The sequence below is a fragment of the Dreissena polymorpha genome, unplaced genomic scaffold (assembly GCF_020536995.1).
Source record: "Dreissena polymorpha isolate Duluth1 unplaced genomic scaffold, UMN_Dpol_1.0 chrUn012, whole genome shotgun sequence".
NCBI classification, from domain to species: Eukaryota; Metazoa; Mollusca; class Bivalvia; order Myida; family Dreissenidae; genus Dreissena; species Dreissena polymorpha.
In genome coordinates, this window is record NW_026273326.1 from 442,501 (window position 1) to 465,786 (window position 23,286).

Consider the following 23,286-nt stretch of genomic DNA (forward strand, 5'->3'; position numbering starts at 1 on the left):
GCCAGACCGGTCAAAGGACTGATGACGATGATGATGATAATGATAATGATGTCATAACGTGCATTCAAATAAATTTGTTTGGGCAAAATTGCAATACAATTTTGTTGTGTCGACAATAATTACTATAACTTAATAACTAAGTAACGTTCGTTCAGTGATGGTCACATACCTCTGGTCGATCTCCCATTATTCAGCCTTGGTACCGAATGGTCCAAACAATTATTTTATTAAAGTGATCAGAGGTTCTTATTTCGATCCCCTTTCTGTGAGAGTTCTCGGAATCTTCTAACGACACCAATGACTGGTTTACTTACGATACGGACTTGAGAGTGTCATTGGGATTTTCGATTCAATAATTGAGTACAAATTAATACGAGGCGCTAAACTCAACTACGAACAGCGTTCACAATACACAACAATCTTATGCCGTTGCTGCACATCAGCTATAAAAAACCATTAAAATAGTAGTGTGAAAATAGCCATTTGTCTTGGTAAATTTCAATTTAACAAACCAGACTAAATACAAAAATTAAATCAGTGGAAGTGATTTCAAGTTTCTGAGTCCCACTCCATCTAAACGCGATTATAACTTTGAAATTTAAATTGGAACATATCTGCAAGACGTTGCGAGTTTTGATGATACCATTGGTAAAAGTCTACATAATGTCTATGGATTTCTATACATGTTTAAAGATAATCAATAATTTATTTGACGCGATTAATAGGCTGCGTCTTTCAAGAACTCAATCACAATGTGTAAGAAATACAATATATACAAAGACCTTAAATAACTTATCTTCTGTTTGCTTGTTGTACGTTTAAACTCTACACGTACCGTCATATGAGTCACAGAAGAAAGTCTTCAGGGTGCGAAAGGACTATAAACCAAGAAACCGGGCGGAACCTTTAGTTTTCAGGGCTCTTTCTTTGAGTTGTATTTAAGACGAAGCTTTTGCGGAATCAATGTATTTATGTCGACCAAATTGTTTCAATCTTAACCTTTTATAAACGAAAACTCGCTTGTTTAGTTTGAAGCTAAATAAATTATAATGGTGTATTCGAAATAGCTTGGGAATGATTAAGCCTCATTTAAATGTATGTAGATATAATGCTAAGAATTGTTGAGAAAAAAATATCCGCGACATAAGCCATGACTCTTTGATCTTAATGATTTTAAGTACGATCGTTTTAACCCAACAAAATCAATTAACATAAATGACGTTCATCTTTTTAAAGCTATTTCATGTTGTTAATAGCTTAACACATCATACATCTTGAATAAAAAAACAACCTTTTATAGATCTTTTCATACAGACATTTTCTTAAAAAATACAAAAATGACGTTTTTTTCTTTCTTTAAATGGATAAAAACATTAATGTTTAATGATTTATCAGTTATAAAAAATAGTTTATTATATTTTATATAATATCGGAAACACGGTAATGGGAGGTAACTCGTGACGATACTTTCTTTTACTGATCCACTCCACGCTTAACTATTAGATGATCTACCTCTAACGAAAATGAACTTGTCCGAAATATTTCGGAACTGCTCAGTTGTTTTCGCTGTCATTGGGCAATGCGTTAAGCAGATGGCAAGTGCTTCAAGGCTTGAATTTTAATTTAGGATGTTTTAACTCTTTTCTGTGAACAGGATATTTAATTTTTGTTGCATGGATTAACAATAATGACGGAATAGATGCAGTTATGGAGCGAACGTGTGGTCGGTTCATAAAACACCGTTGGGAGACAATTTTTGGTATTTGTTTACTATGCGCTTCGTACACGGTATCTCTCGAACTTGGTAAGTTTCTATTAAATTTACAATTATTTAAAGCATGTTTATTTCATATTAATTATGTTGACAATGAAATTTTCATATTTTTTCTTCGAAGGAACCGTTTGACGTTTGTGATGTCATATGGTAAATGTATACCACTTAAATTTAAGAAACACTAAAGTTTTCACATGAAGCGTTAAAAATTGAAAACAATTCTTTAAGTATATATTACTGTATAAAAAGTTGTACTTTATCAATTTATCGAATAAAGATTTTTTCAATGACAGAAAAGGGAGTTTTTAAAAATGTTTGGTCAAAGAAAATTGTAATAGTTTCGCGTATTAATTTACAGTTCAATTCATGCTGCACATCTACTCTATGTCCAACTACATACAGTACACTCCACGCGTTTTCTCCAAAAAACGCGCTCACTCCGCGTTTTTTTCGTGCCAGCAAGTGTTTACGCGGAGTTTTAAAGCAAGGTGAAACGCGGCGTTCCGCCGAGTTCGCTAATACCGCGGCGTGTATTAATTTAGCATAGTCGGTACAGCGACCGCCGCGCAACACCGCGTTAGCAGTGTGCTACTTGCTAACGCCGAGGGCCGCAGCGTCGGCTTATCAATTTTGCCTATCATTCAAGGCCTGGTCCAAAATCATGCAAAAGCCGCGTATCGCGAAATTTTCTTAATTTGCCTCCGCGTTACTGCACGCGGCGTATGGAGGGAAATTGGGGAAAACCCGTGGAGTGTTCTGTACTAGGATATAGCAGTTTAGTTTATTTTCAAAGTCATAATATTTAAGACGCTGTTTACAGTGAATTGTTGAAGGCATATTAGGGGCATAAATTAAGTCCCATACCCTGCTCAAATTACATATGTATGAAATTTTTCTATATAATAACCATAAAGTATACCTCTCAATTAAAGCTTTCTGTTGAAAAAAAATGCTTAATATTAAGACATACATTTGCTACTTAAGAGACTTTTTATAATAATAAATCCTGAAGTTTTCATCAAAATAAGTTAGATCATAATCCAATTGATCATATGTATCTAATCTTTTTTTTAAATAATATTTTATAATAAAGTAGAATTATCCTGCTCATCCAAAACAATATTTCCTGTTTTGTTGTAAAATTTCTCCATCTGAGTAGACTGAAGGGACTCGCCACCATTCCCTTATTCATGTTGTACACATAGATTTTACATGTAAAAAGTCGCCCCTTAATGAACCAGTAGTTGCATCACTGATGTTGTTTCAAGCTGTAATTGATTATAAATTCAGAAAGAAACTCAAGGGTCAGATGGAATTGATGAGTTAACTTCGGAGATCAGAAGAAGTCCACTACAAACTATTCAGTTTCAAAATACTGTCATTCTAAATATAATGATAAGTGTTCAAATTGGCTTAGATCTTTTGTAAGATTGTGTGGGTAAATTGCATATGAAAATACTTAAACAGGTATGTATGTACAGCTACATAATAAAATATTTTAATAATAGCTTTACAATATTAAAGGAACTTACTATTAAAAAAACCTTAAATATGAAAAGTCCAAACTAGCAATATAGTTTAATAATTTACACATGTACTCACTGCACAATGCATTTTACCATACAATTATAGATCAAGTAAGCATTCTTGGTGGCAATTTTGGATTACTAGCAGATAGACAGTGCATAATTATACAGAGGAAATCAGCGTTCAAAGATAGGGAGAAGCCTTTTTCTACAGATAGCAGGGCTATCACAAATATTGATTGAAGTGCTGGTGTTTACTCCCTACGCACACTTGACAGAAGGAGACAATGGGAATTAAATATGAACTGAGTCACTCAGTGAGGCAGAGGCATTCAGTGAGCACAATACACTTTGTAGTTGATATACCTGACAGAGCAGAGCAAGCCATGAATTGAAATGATTTCTCCATTTCATAAATAAGCAATGCTCAAAGCTTAATATAGAACTAAGAATTACAAAATTGGTGTTAATTAGTTTAGTAGCTGTGTGTCAGATTGCAATCAAATCTGTAACATATACTAAATTGAATGATTATTCTGTAATTGAAAAGAAAACAACAACAATATTGTTTTATTTGAAACATTTAAGCATATGAAAAATGTCAGTGCATCACATTATAACAAAAGTGCACTGGAAGCTGCAAGCTCCTCCCCCCAAGGAGGGTTTCTTTTCAATAAGGTGCAGATTCATTTAACACATCATTGTATGCCACTAAAGGCTTACATTTTATTGATGGTCACAAGCTATGTGTAACTAAGTCACCACAATTGAGTCCAGTTGTGAATCCTAATACTTTTGAATGAATTGCACTTGATGACATGTGTTTCCACACACCTTGTTTACCTGAAGTATTCCCACAAACATGAAACAAACCAAAAATTTCTCAATCATGGCACTGACTTTGTTTTATTTGTGGCCAAGAAGTTATAATTTATTTGAAAATGCTGAAGATTCGTCCAGTCATTATTATTGGCATTATTTCAAATATTTGGATCACCAGTAAATTTTTCAGTAAACTGGATGTAAATTTCTATATAAATTAATAAAAAAAATAAAAAATTCAAATGCACCATATGGAGTGTGCAAGTGGTATTTTTACAATTGAGTTAATTTAATGGTTTTGATAGCTTGTTTACAGTATACAAAGCATGAATAGACAGGACGCCAGTTTTGATGCTATCTTAATTCTTCATAATTAACAGAGAAAGTGTGTATTACAAAATTTCTCCTGGAGAGACCTTTTGCTATGGTACAATGTGCGGAGAAGTCTTTTGCTATAGTACAATGCGTGTAGCATAATTGCAGAGCTGCAGATTGAATTACAAAATTAATATAAAAAAAAGTGTGGGTGACGTTTTTTCATGATAATTTTTGTGGGTGATAAAGCAGATTTTAATCGCCTGATTGTCAGCTATGAGAGTAGGAGGTGTAAAGTTGCACAAACTGTTGTATAGCTGTCTATTAGAAGGTCTGTCATTTTTGACAAGGTAGTAATTAATTATCATTTGTGAGATTTACTACTTATGAAAAACAGACACGTTTTCTTGACATACTATAACATTTAAGGTTATTCATTTTCCTGTGACTTCCTGTATTTTAAAAAGTGTACATTTTTGAGGACTTACAGGCCTAATTCTACGGACCACTTACTCAATTTGGCTTGTATTAAGGCTCTTTTGCTATGAAATAAATTACAAACCAAAAATAATGGCATGTCTGTTAATCAATGCTATTTTTATTATAATCTAATACCCAATTTGGTACCCCCAACACCTCTCCAATCCATCCAATGCTTTTGCAAATCCATATTGTATATATTACTGGAAGTTTATAATTTACTCATTAATCTATCTTTGTTATTTTGCCCTTATTGTATATATTTTATATAATTGGGTGAAATAAACTATGCGTTCTGTTCTATAATTAATTCATAATTTTGTATCAATATATCAAATCCTCTGTTTTGTTTGACAGTCATGATTTGATTTGAACAATATCTTGAAATCAGTCATTGCAAAGTCAGACTTAAGGTGATTTGTTTGGCTTAAGAACAAAAGACTTGATGTAACACCTGGTCCAGTTTTTGCTGGACTTAAGTTAAACTTGCATGTCATGTTAATTTATCTTTCATCATCATAACCATTGTGGAATATTTTCTTACAAATATTTTACATTTTATTGATGGTATATTATGTGAATATTATAACGCCTGAATTGTATAACCAGCAATGTGACTACATGTATCATGATATTGCAATTTTAATACATGTACCCGGATACATGTATACAATTTTGTTTTAATCTTAAAGCTTTGTTCAAATTAAAACATTTTCCTCAATATGAATATTATGAAACTTCTTTGATGCACAGTTCTAAAATTGTGCAAGTTTTATATATTTTTATGCCCTCCTTTGAAGAAGAGGTGGTATATTGTTTTGCACATGTCGGTCGGTCGGTCCGTTGGTCGGTCGGTCGGTCTGTCCACCAGATGGTTTCCGGATGATAACTCAAGAACACTTAGGCCTTGGATCATGAGACTTCATAGGTACATTAATCTTGACTGGCAGATGACCCCTATTGATTTTCAGGTCACTAGGTCAAAGGTCAAGGTCACAGTGACTCGAAACAGTAAAATGGTTTCCGGAAGATAACTCAAGAATGTTTACACCTAGGATCATGAAACTTCATAGGAACATTGATCATGACTGGCAGATGACCCCTATAGATTTTCAGGTCACTAGTTCTAAAATTGTTATTGCTAGCCACCAAAACAAGTAGCACTCTGGAAGATTGTCTCACCTACAATGTAACATGTTTGAAAATTTTGCACCTAATTTTATATGCAAAGATCTTCGCTCTTGAATTTTATTTTTTTATTGAAGTGCTCTTGAAAAATTCCTTTTCAGTTCAAGTGATTTTTCTTGTTCATGAAAAGTTTGCACTTTGCATACATAAGTGGTTGTTTAGTTTCGAAAGATAAGTCCTAACACATGTGTAAAGAAAGGCGCAGCATTTGCAATTTTTTGTTAAAATCTCAGATATTTCAATATTTCATTCCAAACATGATTTACTCAGAAGCCTTATCAAATTAGTGTAATTTAAATTGAAGATAATATGTTTTGTTTGTCAGTACTCAGTATAATTGTTTCAGTCGTTTTGAGACAAAGTGTCAGACTCATAAACATTTAATTCCAATAAAATAACATCAGTCACATTGAAATCTTTGAAAAACAAAAATATTTATATTCTGAAAATATTTTTTAGTCTTTAGTAGTATTTGAAACAACAAGAGGTCTTGGAGTCATTTATTTTTAAGGTTGATGTCTGATTTGTGAGGAAAATCCTCTAGCTGTTATATCCTAAGACCAGATTTCCACTTGTTTTCCGCCTAATAAAAGCTGAAATCAGTTGGATAATTTTACAGACATCTGTTTTTATTTTGCGATTCATCCTTCAATCAATAGTTTAATCTACCAAATGACCGTGTATAAGGAATTACAACAATATTGTCACACTGTTTATCACGTGTATATCACATTTTAGCTGCTGTTTAAACAAAACCTTGACGAGTTTCATTGAACTGTAAATAAATATCTGACTTTGACAAATAAAGAAATGGGGCGAAAGTGAATGCGTTAATAGACTGAACAAATATATTGACAACTCTGTGTTGTTTTCTTATTTCTAAGATTTGAATTATTTGTTTGTGAGGGTCATGACTCGTCTCACACTTTTGTGTGAGACCATTACAGAATTGTTTGTGACATTTTATAAGCATTTGAATCCTGGGGCTATTGTTGACAAAGTAAGCAATCCTGCTGGGTTTTATTTCAGACTAACGCACTTGAAGACATTGTTACAGTTTATTAGTAAAGGAAAACGTTTTGTCTTGTTTGAATATTAAATATGGCATTGTTTGAAATGTAATAAATAAATTGCTCTTTCTTGATACAAAATTTGTAAGTATAGTTTTAAGAATACATAACTTAGTGGAGAAAGCTGTTTTTTATCTTCTTTGTATTCACTACATTATGATCCTTTATGGTTTTATTGGTGAAACTTTATCCACTTAAAGGGATCTTTTCACGGTTTGGTAAATTGACAAAATTGAAAAAAGTTGTTTCAGATTCGCAAATTTTTGTTTTAGTTATAATATTTGTGAGGAAACAGTATTACTGAACATTTACCATAGTCCAATATAGCCATTATATGTATCTTTTGACGATTTGAAAACCTAAAAATTATACAGCGTTGCAACGCGAAACGATTGAATAATTTGGAGAGTTCTGTTGTTGTCGTTTAGATTTACGAAACTACGAAGATTGCTTATATAAGGTATACAATACTTAAATTGTGTATACTCAGCGGAAAAGCCAAGAGAGCTTGTGCGTTTTTACTTCAGACTAACTCTAGGACTCCGGGGGTCACTGGTTCGAGCCCTGGTTCCGGCTACTTTTTTTCCTTTTTTAAATTTTATTCTTGATTTTTTACTGGAGCTTTTAAGATCCAATGTTTACATTTATCAATATAAAGCATTTAATGACAAAATTCAAAATATGCCAAAATCTGTGAAAAGGCCCCTTTAAAACTTGTAAACTTAGTCAATCTGATATTTTTGTACCACAATTATATTGCCATTATGCCCATATGTATTGGTGTAAGACTGTATGTTGCATCTTGCTTCTCACAGCTTCTGTTTGAAGGGAACACTGCAAGGAAGCTTCTCTGGGAACCCCTTGTTATAATGGACTTGGTTCTTGTGCAGTGTTATTGATTGTAGCCCCATGCCACACATTCAAGGCTCTTCCATAAATTATTCAGAGCTGTTACAGTATACATATCACAGTTGATAGACTTTTAATGACTGTTCTGTTGACAACAAATGGTATGGGATGACAGCTTTGGTAGGGACTTCAATGAGATAAAGTTGACCAGTTTTGAGTTGAATCAAGAATTAACTATTTATATCCCTCTTTTTAGTAGCTCATGGTTTCTTTGTCATAAATTTACTTCATATAATGACACACCAATGGGACTATTTATCCTTTTGAATTGATCATGTCAAAATTATGACTTAAAGAACAATTTTCTTGCTTAAAGCCTTTGCATATGATATGTTTTTTTCTTTGCGGCTCTTTCTTTAAAAAAAAAGAACAGATAAGCTTACATTTTGTCAACTTTAGTGACTATCTGTTGACATCGGATATGGTTTACAGATTTGACATGATTGCCCCACCACTGGCTGACTTTTTTTAAAGATTTTAATCTAAGGTTAGATTATTGTGTGTGTACCTTCACCACAGAAATGGCCCCCCTGCGTTGCTCCACAGTATTAATCTATTGTCTTCGCATGGCTAATTGTCATTCAAATCTGTCACAAATTTCTGTTTTTGGTGTCAAAGGTGTTTTCTCACTTTTGATTAATTAATATGATCACAAATACCATGCTCTAAGTGCTTACCCCATTACTGATTATATTACTTTCACTATAATTTAGCATTTTGAGAATAACAACAGTAAAAAAAATCATTTTTGAATTACTATTCATTGTATGAGTTATAAATAAATAAAGTAATACTGATAGACTTAAATTATTAAAAACCACCCATTAGACAAGAGGCCAAGTAAAAATTATGCATGCTTATTAGCACAGCAATTTTGATTGACAAGGTTACATATTACTATCATACATGTATATCTGACACCCAAGTTTTATTACTTGTGCAGTATCTACTTCCTTGAATTAACTGGTCGGGCCTGGCTAATATGACCAGTGGCCAATTTATTGGCTAATTATCAGTAATTGGGTGCTGGTAAAATAATCATATCCTGTAAAGTAGTCCATATAATACTGATAAGTCAGTGCCCCCCAGCAGAAAGCCTGTGCAAATACCCTGCAAATCAGCAGTAATGTTGTTACATTAGTTTGAAGTATGCTTATCTTCGGTCAGCAGCAATGATTTGTTACTTGTTGACTCCTAAGGAAGCCTTAATCACAATCATTGTCTGAGCATTAGCACAGTGGCATCAAAACTAATGTGTACACTGGCACATAGAAGCCAGGGGCTTATCAGATGTTATTATGGACATGCTATGTGCTTCCAGACTGCATCTGGGTGCATTGCACAATATTTGTTGACACTGAAACCAGACAAAATTGGTGCCAGACTGTGTTGTCATTTGTTGTTTTAAAATCATTCAATTTTCTTGGACTGGTTGTTTACAGTGCTTAAATATTATCTTTTTTTGTTTATTTTGGGGTGTCAATTGTTGTTTATTCAGTGTGTGTGTGTTATATAGACAAGTTGTACATGAATAACTTCTGAACCTAGAACAAAACTAAGGTTGGATTTTAATGTCATTAAGATACATTTGTCGGTAAAACGTGAACTTGTTATGTAATGCTTCAAACAATAAAATTTCAAAATTAATTATTACATACTTTGTATTGACAGACATGTTTACTTTCTGAGTTTCAAATATTTATTCAACCTTTGTGTCAACCATCCATGACTTTTAGCAAGCTCTTTTTGGTCATCTTGTCTCCTTGCTGTCAAAAGGTTAAAAGGTTTGATGGTAATTAGTTCACTTATATCTGGCAGATGCCTGTGTTGCCTAAGTGTCTGGACCCCTCTGTTCTTATTGCTTGTGTCATTAGATATTTTCTCTTCTTTTCTTTTGAGGTTCATCTGTCAATATTATTCAAATTAATGCACATGTATTGAAGTCCAGAAAAATGTGGACAATGACTGGCATTGTTAACTTTGTCAGCATTGCCCATAATTTGGTTGACTTCATTATAATTCTATGGACATATTTAAGTATTATACGGTTTATTTAAATAATATTTAAAATTATTAGTTTGGAGAAAAAAATCTGCTTTTGTAATTTAAATCCATGTCGTCTAAATATACTAAAGAAAAACAGTTATTATTTATTTACCCTTCCTATTTTGTAACATGACCTCTACTAACCACATAACAGTTAAATGAATATCTTTGTGCTGGTAATACCTTTCTCAGATAAATATCAGTTTAGGTGTTAATAAAGATTAGAATGATACTTCTTCTTAAGGGATTTTCACAACTTCTTATTCACTGTTCTTATCATCTTTAAGGTTATTGTAAATGTGTTTTTTTGTAAATCGTCAAGGCATACCACTTGCAGTGCAAATAGAATGTTATTTCAGCTAGATAATGACCACTTAACAACAGTTTGGTGTTCAAATTATGTCCATCTTGTCACTGTGATGATCCAACCAGGTGACAGGTATAATTAGTAGCTTGTAGCCCCCTAAGGTAAACGTCGTTTGAAGTACCTGTCACCTTAGGTGGAGGGACCCCTTAACAGAAAAGAGAAGAAAAAGATCAAATAAGTGATCTTCATTGATTATGTTTTGCCCAATCATACAGAGGTGTCAATATTATTGTGTTTGATTTATAACAGATTCTGTAGTCTGTCATTTTAGTAATTTGTTTTCTTTCTTTCATCTTGGCTGATCTTTAATGATTACATCAAATGGTAGGGACAGTGTACATGTTCGATAAGGCGTATTGGTCTTAATGCTGTCTCTGTTGAAAATTTGCCTGCCATTTTAGGAATAGCAATTAGCACATTTATATTTTTTTAACTTCAGCATATATCAAAAGAAAAAGAAAATAAATAAATAAAAGGCAGGTTTTTTAATCTGAATTTAACTAAAGGTAAACGACTGTCATTTACATCAGTGTGCATTTGAGAACATAGATTTTTATATAATTTTTGGGGCCATAAAGGTGAGAATTTGATATGGTAAAATGTATATTAATATTTATATGCTTGGACCATGAAACATTTATCAATACATGAAAGTGCTCTCAATACAATATTTAAATCAAACACACAGTTTTATCAAACTGCTCATTTCAAATTTCATGCTTTAAAATTTAAAGAATTTTGCTAATGTCAGTATGAAAATATAAGAAATTTAATAACTCCACATTTATTTAAACTGAAGGTTAATTTATTGGCCACAAGTATTATTTATCAGCCACAAGTATCTTTTTTGTAAGGAAAAGGAAGTGATGTGATTCAAACTCTTATCATTTTGTCATCTAACAAATATGTGTTATATGGGGTTGGACTGTTTGCTTTAAAGCAATAAAATATGATTTATGACATTTTATTTAGCTGCACACCAAAAAATAGGATGTAAATATTACTTATGTTATGAGTGTTATTTCTGATATGAATGAAAATAAATGAAAATTAGTCATGTATTACATTTTTTGCACATTCAGTTTTCTTCCTTGTTACGGCATGCATTAAAGGGGCCTTTTCACAGATTTTGGCATTTTTAGCTCATCTATTTTTTGAAAAAAAAATATGAGCTATTGTCATCACCTTGGCGTCGGCGTCGGCGTCGGCGTCGGCGTTGGCGTTGGCGTTGGCGTCGGCGTCCGGTTAAGTTTTGCGTTTAGGTCCACTTTTCTCAGAAAGTATCAATGCTATTGCATTCAAACTTGGTACACTTACTTACTATCATGAGGGGACTGGGCAGGCAAAGTTAGATAACTCTGGCGTGCATTTTGACAGAATTATGTGCCCTTTTTATACTTAAAAAATTGAAAATTTTGGTTAAGTTTTGCGTTTAGTTCCACTTTTCTCAGTAAGTATCAATGCTATTGCATTCAAACTTGGTACACTTACTTACTATCATGAGGGGACTGGGCAGGCAAAGTTAGATAACTCTAACGTGCATTTTGACAGAATTATGTGCCCTTTTTATACTTAAAAAATTGAAAATTTTGGTTAAGTTTTGCGTTTAGTTCCACTTTTCTCAGTAAGTATCAATGCTATTGCATTCAAACTTGGTACACTTACTTACTATCATGAGGGGACTGGGCAGGCAAAGTTAGATAACTCTGGCATGCATTTTGACAGAATTATGTGCCCTTTTTATACTTAGAAAATTGACAATTTTGGTTAAGTTTTGTGTTTAGGTCCATTTTATTCCTTAAGCATCAAAGCTATTGCTTTCATACTTGCAACACTTACTAACTATCATAAGGGGACTGTGCAGGCAAAGTAATGTAACTCTGACTGGCATTTTGACAGAATTATGTGCCCTTTTTATACTTAGAAAATTGAAAATTTGATTAAGTTTTGTGTTTAGGTCCACTTTATTCCTACAGTATCAAAGCTATTGCTTTCATACTTGCAAGATTTATGAACTATCATAAGGGGACGGTGCAGGCAAAGTTATGTAACTCTGACTGGCATTTGGACGGAATTATGGGCCCTTTATACTTAGAAAATTGAAAATTTGGTTAAGATTTATGTTTTGGTCCACTTTACCCCTAAAGTATCATAGATATTGCTTTCATACTTGGAACACTCACAAACTATCATAAGGGTACAGTAAAAGGACAAGTTGCATAACTCTGGTTGTCATTGTTACGGAATTATGGCCCTTTTTTGACTTAGTAACTTTTAATATATGGTTAAATTTTGTGTTTCGATCCACTCGAAGTATCAAGGCTATTGCTTTCAAACTTCAAATACTTACATGCTATCATGAGGTTACTGTACCTGGCAACTTGAATTTTACTTTGACCTTTGAATGACCTTGACTCTCAAGGTCAAATTATTAAATTTTGCTAAAATTGCCATAACTTCTTTATTTATGATTAGATTTGATTGATACTTTGATGAAACTACTCTTACCTGACATACCACAAAAGACTTCACCCAAACCATCCCCCGTGCCCTCCCCCCCTCCCCCGTGCCCTCCCCCCTCCCCCCCCCTAATTTTTTTTTTTTTTTTTTTTTTTTTTTTTAAGATCATCTCACAAATGACCACCACACCCTCACACTATACCCCCCCCCCACTCTTTTTTTTTTTCGCTTTTTTGGAAGATAATGTAATAAATGTCCACAACCCCACACTATACACCCCTCTTCACTCCACTCCTCCCTCCTTTGTGATTGAAAATGAGAGTCCCTTCACCTTTAAAAAGAAAATAGATGAGCGGTCTGCACCCGCAAGGCGGTGCTCTTGTTTTAACTTATTCATTAAATGCTTTATATTGATAAATGTTAACATTGGATCATAAAAGCTCCAGTAAAAAATCAAGAAAAAAATTAAAAAAAGGTAAAGGACATTGCCCGGAGCAGGTTTCGAACCAGTGACCCCTGGAGTCCTGCCAGAGTCCTGAAGTAAAAACGCTTTAGCCTACTGAGCTATTCCGCCGAGTACACATTCTTGACGTATTTTATACCTTATATAAGCAATCTTCGTAGTTTAACAAAATTTAACGACAAAAACAGAACTCTCCAAATTATTCAATCGTTTCGCGTTGCAACGCTTTATAATTTTTAGGTTTTAAAATCGTCAAAAGATGCATATAATGGCTATATTAGAGCATGGTTAATGTTCAGTATTACTGTTTCCTCACAAATATCATAACTAAAACGAAAACTTAGAATCTGAAACAACTTTTTTCAATTTTGTCAATTTACCAAAGCGTGAAAAGATCCCTTTAATTTAGTGTATGTCGTTAATTGGCTTAATACAAAAAAATGTTGCACAATTAGTTCATTTTAAATGATGCCTTGCCTATGACAAGACTATCTTCTGCAAAAAATGGTGTGAACTTAATTTGGTTCACCAGAGATCATGCAAACAGCCATGAAAAAAAGCAAAATGCAGAAGGTAAATTAATTAAGATAGTTATGACAAGATACATGGAATCATCAGCATTCTGAAGAAGAAACTTGAGCACAGTGCAGAGCCCAAAAGATCATGCTTTCCTTCATTTCCCTGGTAAAAAGAACCAAGTGAAAACAAAAATGTAGCTAGATAAACATAAGCAAATATTGTTTACACCAAGAAATGAGGGCCTGCAGGCCTTTCGTGAATGGTGAATGACAGTCTCAACGCCCCATCGGTTGGATGGATATGAGGCTCGTGTATCCAGTGTCGGAATTTTCTGACGGGAAAAGACGGAAAGTCTGGGAAAGGAATTCAGCTGCTATTGTTAAGTCAGGCCCTGATGGCTAAGGAGTTGGGTTATTTTGACAGTTATTGCCAAGGGAGGTGTTGGTATTTAATTGCTAAAATCCTCACAGTGTAAAAATCCGTATAGCTTTCCAACATGCTTGTGTCAAGCTATCATAGACATCTTTCTGCACATTTGTTTTTAATGTTTTGCTAAGGCCAAAGCAAAAAACATGTATGCTGAGCTTCCCACCGCAATATAGACAAATATCAAGGATATGCTATTCGATCATGTGGGTCCACAAAAACAAGGGACATTTGGAAGCAAAAGCAACATCGCCCAACACCCTGTTGTTTAAATTGCTCCTGATCACTTCTAAACACTAGCATTCAGCAAATGGTGGCCATCAATGTTTTAGACATAAGCATTTTCTGTGGATTCTTAATTTGACATTGTTTTTTTCATGGGAGTAAACCATGATTAATAACATCATCATTTTGAAAAAGGTGCTTTATATGTTTTGGTTGTACTTTATATACATGTAATAGTCAGAATAAATAGTTATCCCATTGTGATATGCATTCTGTTAAATTGTTTGGAAATAAGAGTCTTTTGAATGCAGATTTTTCGAAGCCATGATGTCCTAAACACACATGTATATGCTTATATTGCCTTGTATTCTTCTTAATACATGTTTTGAATGAGGACAGCAATTGTTGGGGTACAGAAAACACATCAAGTGATAGAATCCTGACAGCTTTATGACCATTTTATTGACTTTTCTTTGCTGGCTTTGGATTAACTCTACCATGCTTATTATCCCTCTCACTTTGTGTTCCCAGACAAGGTCATTTAGTTCTTTGAAGAAAGTCCATTTAACTGTGTGAGAGAGTGGGATATTCTGCATGGGAATTGTTGGAATTCACATTTGAAAGTTTACAAACCCCTTCTGTTTTAGTCTCTATGATTTATATGAAGGGCCAAGGAGGCCCAGGCAAAGCGTTTTTAGTAAATTATTAAATTGCATTTTATATTTTGTAAACAGGCATTGGAAACGAATTTATGCCTGAAAATACACATGTAACTTTGGTGCTCAAGGGAATAAGTTTTTATAATTATACAATTACTATTGGGTTGTCATTTCTCATACTTTCATCTTATTTACTCCTTTCGGAGGTCAAGATTAAGCTTCACAAACAATTCTGAACTGAATTGGATCTTAAAATACATGCATTAATTATTTCTTATGCACCCACTAAGAGAAATAGGGTATTTTCTTCCTCTGAGACCTATCAAATCTGTGAATGGAGGAAAAGGTCTTGGATCACAAAAGGTAAAGGGTGTTTCTAAAAAGGGACAGTCTTTGACAGCCAGACCATTCTATGTAATAAATATAGGGAATTCCTAGTCAAACCCATATAGTTAAGGTTTAATATCATACTCTATCATTTCGCCAATTGCTCTTTGCAAAAATAGAAACAGCTTTTTACATTTTTTATGTTGACCAAATCTAAGAGGGTAACTTCGAAGGTAACAAGAAAGAAGCAGGGCACAGCAGATCTTTCCTAACTGAATGTAAGACTGAAGTCGCCATGGCATTGTGGACATGGTGTCCGCTTAGCAAACGGGAGGTCATGGATTCAATCCCCTTTGTGGGAGCGTTCTGTAGATCTCCCCCATAGACACCAAGTACGGGTTCTAGTCCCAGTAAACGGACTTGAGGGCGTTTAAATAAGCCATAGGCTTGCTATGCAATGGCGGTAAAATAAAAAAAATTATGCTAAGACTAAATGTTTACAAATAAAAAGGCCCAGAGAGATTTCTAATGTTTTTCTGTTCTAAAATATCTGAAAGTCTGAGGGAGCCTGACAGGCTTAGAAGTTAGAATTAACATATGGATTGAGTTCTGTTAACTCAACATGGCAGAGTAATGACAACTCAACAAAGAAGGTCACCAGAATGTTTCAGTTGGCATGTGTTAGACGTGTTTTAGGTCTCTTCTATAAAGGCCAACTTCACTGAAACCCTTTCTCAAATTGTCAACGTCCATTGAGTTGTGAAAGGCACAAGCTATTAAAGTATTTTTTTGAAGCCTGACAGATGTCGACCAGAAAATGGAAATATTCCTAGGCTGTCCTTTCAGTCCAAATTTATGCTTTTGTGTGAATTTGAGCGTGTAGAAACACCCGTTCATTGCTTTTATTACTGAAATATCCCGGCCATCATACAATGGCAAATTAAAGGGATATTAATGTCATATTAATTCAGAAATGCGTTCTAGAGATTTCAATTTGTATTAGGAGAGATTTTGTATTGTTATTGATCTAACACTGATGTTAGAGATAAAACTCTGTAATTGTGATGATTAAATGGTAATTACTCTGCATTTAAAGCTTTTATGATTAAGGTTATTACTGTTCATAAAGCAAATTACACACTGGATTAAGATTATAAAGAAAAAAACAACAACAACAAAACCTCAACATCGAACATTTTTTCAACATTGTTTACACTAGTTTTAAATATTAGATTTAAATTGCGTTCCTTTTGTCAGTAAAACAAAGCTCATTATTCCTCATTTATTAAAAACTGTTTAGTAGTATTTTATTAGTTATGCCACATGAAAGCGTAACATGCTTTTATAGGCCGTGCCTAGGTTAATTAGAAAATGATGTGAATCTTGGGTAGTCTGGCTCTTAGTACAATAAAGTGGTTATAAGACCAATTGCTGATGGGGACATATTGTGCAGCCTATAACATGTCCTTCTTTTTTTCAAGTCACATATGTTTGCCATGTGAAACAGAACCTTATGGTTCTAAACTTATTGCTGCACCCCATACGATGAATGCCTGGGGCAAGTTGGTGTAACAGATCTAGCCTAGCAGAGTGGAATTTGATTGGGGGCTTACAGTTGAAACAGAATCACAGGAAAACAGGTGGTGTCTGAGCATGGAATTCCATTTTGTTTCCCAGACTTGAAGATAATTGGTAGTGGGTGTAATTTTCATGGTGTATTTATTTTTTTAATTTCAAATTTATGTTGGAATGTATTCATAGGCGTAGCTTTATCATAGTCTATGAAATAAATTGAACGGTTCTGACATACTATCTTACTGAGTTACCTCAGATGTTCATTTGCATACCATGTAAAACAATTTGCCAGTATTCAATTATTTACTGTTTCTGAAAGCAAAAATTTCAATTTGCAGGCTAAATTTTTCTTTGAGCACAAAATTAATTTCCAACTGTTTCAGGCACCAGTATTCAGTCTGTCTTCTTTGTTTTCCTGATACTGAATACAATTATCTTTCAAAAAGAATTTTCAGAATATAGCAATATGAGAATGTTTTATCATTTATCAAGGTAATGAAACTAGGGAGTCATTGTTTATTGCATTTTTATTTACAATTGAATATCCATGCGTCTGAGAACTACAATTATATGGAGGAAACTGTTCTTGTCATTTAAATGCCTCTCTGCCAGAAAACTCTGCAATTCTCACATTCTCCATCTTCTTATGAATGCCATCTTTCAGTGAGATTTTATAGGCTGTTATTTTTAAGTCTTTGGTCATTAATTTTCATCTTTCAATCTTTCTTCAGATCCAATAGGTCTTTTGAAAATTGATTTGATTTTGGATGTTTTCTGGAAAAGAGATGAAATGTTCCTTAGATTTTTCAGGTCATTCTCTATGTTAAAATCAGTCAGAAGATTTCTGTAAATGGTGCCATATTTTTGTAATGCCTCTTTGGGACCCAAATAGGGGCCCATTTTCACTGAGGGATCAATTTTTATTTTAAGTCAATCAGTCCTGAGGTTCACCAATCGCGTTGTTTTTATGAATAAAATAGTTCACTCAATCACTGAACACTCATTACTCCACATTTATGACTTATTCTTATTTCATTTTGGTCAGAATGTTACCTTGACAATTTCTTTTCCCTCTTTAAATCTGGGTCATATGAATCAGAAAACTTCATGGAGGTTAAACTTGGTAAATTCGTAGAAAAAACGTCTAATCACTTTTAAAGCCATTTAATTTATAACTATATCTCTATGAATTTGAGTCAGAATGTTTATTTAGTAAATATTTAAGTAAAACTTATAATTCAAAACTCAAATCTGTGTTACGTGCATACAAAAACTAGGTCACTAGGTCAAATGTTATATTTACCACTTTAAAGGTCATATATATATAACTCAATCTCAATCTTGAAGAATCATGGTCAGAATATTTATCTTGACAATTTATAGGCCAGAGTTTGATTTTGGCTCAGAAACAAGGTCACCCGGTCAAATCTAAGAAAAACATTGTTAGAGGCCACATTTGTAACTGTACCTTGAGGAAATTCAGGTTAGAATGTTTATCCTAACAATATCTAGGCCAAGTTTGAATCTGGGTTGAAAAACAAGTTTACCAAGTCATGTCTACGACAATTTGTGTACCTTGATTTCTGAGGTGAGCTCTCTTATTGTATGGCTGCCTCTTGTAATATTTTGGACTTTAAAGATTTTGATCCTGAATTGTATTGTCTTTTGAAAGTTAAATAGGGCCAAGCTCAGGTCACATATTTTATGTACTGCTATTAGGAAAAATGATTCATATATCCCCAATGTATCATGTTCTTGCATTCAAATTAAGATACATGTATTTTATTTGCAAAAAGCACTGATAAAACCAATGCTTTTTAGCTTCACTGTGCCAGACATCCTTTGCCAAGGGACCATAGCTAGGATTTTATCACATTTGCATCATGCAAGACCTATTTGCATCATGGAAGATCTATACACAACATGTTATGTAAGTGGGAAGGTAGAATCTGCAGAAATGGATATGGATTGTAAAATTGTATACCCAATAGGGGGCACAATCAGAATTAGCTGGAGTGAATGGAGAATCCAGACTTTGAATCTTCTGCTATGATTCCTGTTTTTGCATGCACATATAGCTGGATGATAGATTTATTCAAAGAATAAACCAGGGCTAAATACTTACTATGCCATTTGCAAATTAGAAAATGGCTGCAAAATGCCCTATTTGTTAAAAGTCAATTTTATCACTACAAGTTTGTCCTCACAAAACCCGTCAAATAGCCTCAATTGGAAGAATTTCGCTTTGGTAGGGCATTGATTTGGCTAAAGGAAAATTGGAGAAAGGGGAAGCCCTCATTAAGAATGAGAAGTCTATCAACAAATCCTCATACACCTACTGATCTTGTAAATATTCACGATTTTTAGCGAGGCCGTTTTCGAAGAAAACCCGAGCTATTGTCTAAGCCTGCTCGTCGTCCGCCGTCCGCTAAAACCTTAACATTGCCTCTAAAATCAAAGTGCTTCCTACAACTTTGAAACTTCATATGTAGATGCACCTTGATGAGTTCTACAAGCCACAAGCTTCTGCAGCCGAGCGTGGCACCCATTATGCGGTGCTCTTGTTCCATAAATATTGCGTTAATGAGCTGCTAAAATGTACACACATCCAGCGCATGCTTAATCACTATTTATTGGATAACAACTGGTCGAACTGACCATTTATGAATAAAACATGAGAGGTCAAGTGATCAATTAGTGACCACAAATTGGATTTCTATTGACCAATATCTTCATTACTGCTATGATTTAAATAATCTTGTACTGGTCAAGTGTTTCATTGAGTGACCATAAAAATGTAGAGAATGGTTATAGGTATTGGGAGAAAGAATACATCGTAATATTACAAACTTTTATTGAAGTGTCTATGAGGAATTCAATCATTCTGAAAATTATGATGTTTGATTGATTATGGCAAGTTTATTGACAATAAAAATTATTCAGATTTTTATACTCAATATACTTCTGTGAATACAGGTCCATGTTTCCATTATATTGGTTAAGTGCTAAAATGATATTATTTGTGTAATTTAATGATTTAAATATAATGGTTCTTTTCTAAATGGTGTTAAATTTATCAATTATCGCAAAAAAAATCACAAAAAATCAACAAATTATACTTGTTATGTTTGCTATAATATACCAAAGATGTTTTGCAAATAAATTTCTGCCAATAAACAGATCAAAGCAAAATCTAGTACTTGAAACAACACTTTGTAAATTGATTACATGACAGTAATTTCTTGTGCCTGAAGTGTTTTAAGTGGTAAACGTATTACATAATTTATTGTACAAGCAATTGAACATGAAATGCGGGTTAAGACATTAATTATGGCAGGCATTGGTCTGAAGTAGGGAAATTATAATTTGAATAAATTATACCAATACAAATTTGTAGATATTCATCTTGAGTGCACAAAATGAACATTTATAAGAAAATATTTTTAATATCATTTTTATTTAAAACAGTTTATTTTACTGTACAAAAAGTTATTACCCTTGAACAATAAGTTGTTCCAGATGGAAAAGAAAGTAGTTTTATTTATTGATAGTTATTAGTGCAAGGCTGGTTCCAGTTTAATTTTCTGTTTGAAAGTGGTTCCAGTCCCATATTAAGCACTTAATTTAATGTTAATTGGCAAACATAGGGTGTGTTTGATGTTTAACCATTTTATTCTGATTTATTGTTTCCTACACAGTGTGCATTGAATCCTTCCAGTTATTTTATTTTTACATAATTTCACAGCTTTGGTGGTCAGAATGGGTATTAATTATTTATGTATTATTTAAAACATATATATTTTTTTACAGACTTCCAATATTGTTGTAGATGTCTTGGTTGCAATTTTAAAGCACTTTTGTAGATTCTTAACAATATGACATGATTGTGTATGCATTTAAGTTGTTTTTTGTGCAATGTTGACAAAATTAACACGGGTCACTGCTTCTTGATTATGACCTTTTAACCCTTTACCACTTAGATACATATTTTAACGCATTTGTAGTCCCTTAGAAAGTTACATTTCATTAGGGACCTTTCTTATTAGATTCTGAGGGACTACAAATGCGTCAAAATACATATCTAAGTGGTAAAGGGTTATAACCTTTCAAAGAACAACAAGTGGGTTAATGATCTTACTAATTCTGGTGTCACTGATATATGATCGTCCTCACTTTGGGAAAACAGGGCTTAATGCAATTGCATAAAGTGTCGTCAGTCTGATAAGCCTGTGCAGTATGCGAACGCTAACTGAGAACCACACCTTCAGCCTAAAGAGGATTTTTATTAAGAAGACGGTTCCTCAAAAAGAACAATTTCATAAAAGTTGAAATTGTCGTCCTTGATAAGCATGTGCAGAATGCACAGGCTAATCTGGGACGACACTTTACGCACACGTTTTAAGCCCATTTTTGTCAGAACGCAGTTTAAACTAGAAATGGCGCAGCAGGGGCCACCGCGTATCCCTACGCTGCATGTTTAACACAGGGGCGCCCCAGGGTTGGTAATAGGGCCATGCATACCGTATACGTGCGCTTATAAGACGCATTTTTAAGACTCAAATTAATAAGTTAAAGTGGGGGTCGCGTCTTATAAGCGAGATACTTGTGAAAATAAGCGAAATTTTTCAAAATATCGAGTTTACTGGGCTTACGCTGGCCAAGTTGGACACTTGTCAATTGTTTTGAATCATCACGGCAGCCATTTGCATTTCTCTAAAGTCTGTATTTGCCCCTACCGTGTATCGGAAACTATGTTCAGTTACCGATTTACTTGTAATAAAATGTATCGTTATTGATTTTGTTGTCTACTATTTTTTATTTGAATTTTGTTATTTTGGGGTCGTAAGGCGTTATATTGTCCATGGTTATACTTGAAAAGTTTGTATCACCCGATTGTCTGCGCGCGACGTCGTTAAATGTCATATAAATTGGACATAATAGTATACGTGTGTAAGCGGCGACACGATGCCAAACATGCTTAAAATAACAGCAAAATCAGTTCGCAGCTTGAAACTGTTAATTGTTAAATAAACACGCGATTACAAGTGCTTCTTGACAAATTTGTATCACCTGATCGTCTTTGTTCGACGCTGTTAATTGTCAATTAAGACATAATTGGCAATAAGGGTATCGTCTGAAAATAGTTACCAGTTTGCAACTGTCAATTGTTAAATAAACACGTTCATTCAGACAACCCCCTTATGCCGATGACACCTTATTTATTAGGGACCCACGACAGCGGGAGCAAAGAGCGACCGTATGCAATTATCCACAGGTGGCTTTCTTCTTGACACGTGATTTCACTCTATCACGCGATTGGCTAATTTTATGAAAGTAGGCATTACCTATAGACAATGGGCGTAACATTTGCATAATCAAGGTAATCTATATCTGCCTCTTAGTTTTCAATACCCGTCAAACAATACAATTATATTTACAATTACAACTACTGGAATCGTCAAAATGAAACGCAAACGAAACTCTTAATATCTCAAACTAAATGGATGGTACACAGGACGACGAGTTGTTTGATGATCTTGTGGAAAATCGCGATCAATCTGAGGATTATCGGCCTGTGCAAAGGTTAGTGATTGCGACGATGATGATGATGATATCGGCGACTGGGTTTACGATGACAATCTCACTAGTGAGGAATTCTACGAACTGTTCGGTGAAAGCGATGATGAGGATTTCGAAGGATTTTAAGATGACGGATACGATCAATTACGAACGTAGTATGTTTGAAATTGTTGTGGCAAATTGATTAAATACGCAATTGTTAGAAATTTTGTTAATTTGAAAATTATTTTTACTGTATGAATAATACTTGAAAATAAATTAAAACCTACTTATATATCATGAAATAAACAAATATTATTTACTTTGTTGTTTGATTGTTTTATTTTTCGGACTTGCGTGAATTACTAATTGTATGCAGCGCGAGTTTGAAAAATTCGCAATGTGTTTCTCATTGATTTTCTTCAACATTCTGCCGTTTTTCGGCCGATGAAAACGGCAAAATTTGACCGCGTCTTACACGCGGGTCAGTCTTAAATCCACCGATTATAAAGTCCGAAATCGGGGTGCGTCTTATAAGCGAGGGCGTCTTATAAGCGCACGTATACGGTAGTTGAG

The 23,286-nt window shown here is 33.9% G+C and overlaps 1 protein-coding gene across 2 annotated transcripts in view; it reads left to right on the forward strand.

The window, feature by feature from the left end:
• Nucleotides 1-1,585: 1,585 nt before the first annotated feature.
• The window catches only part of LOC127863520 (discoidin domain-containing receptor 2-like), a 93,409-nt gene continuing 71,708 nt past the window's right edge, over nt 1,586-23,286 (forward strand). For both annotated transcript variants that reach the window (XM_052403061.1, XM_052403062.1), the window contains exon 1: nt 1,586-1,804. In XM_052403061.1, coding sequence (XP_052259021.1) covers nt 1,708-1,804 — 97 coding nt within the window. In that variant the 5' untranslated portion in view covers nt 1,586-1,707. The remainder of the gene's footprint in view (nt 1,805-23,286) is intronic.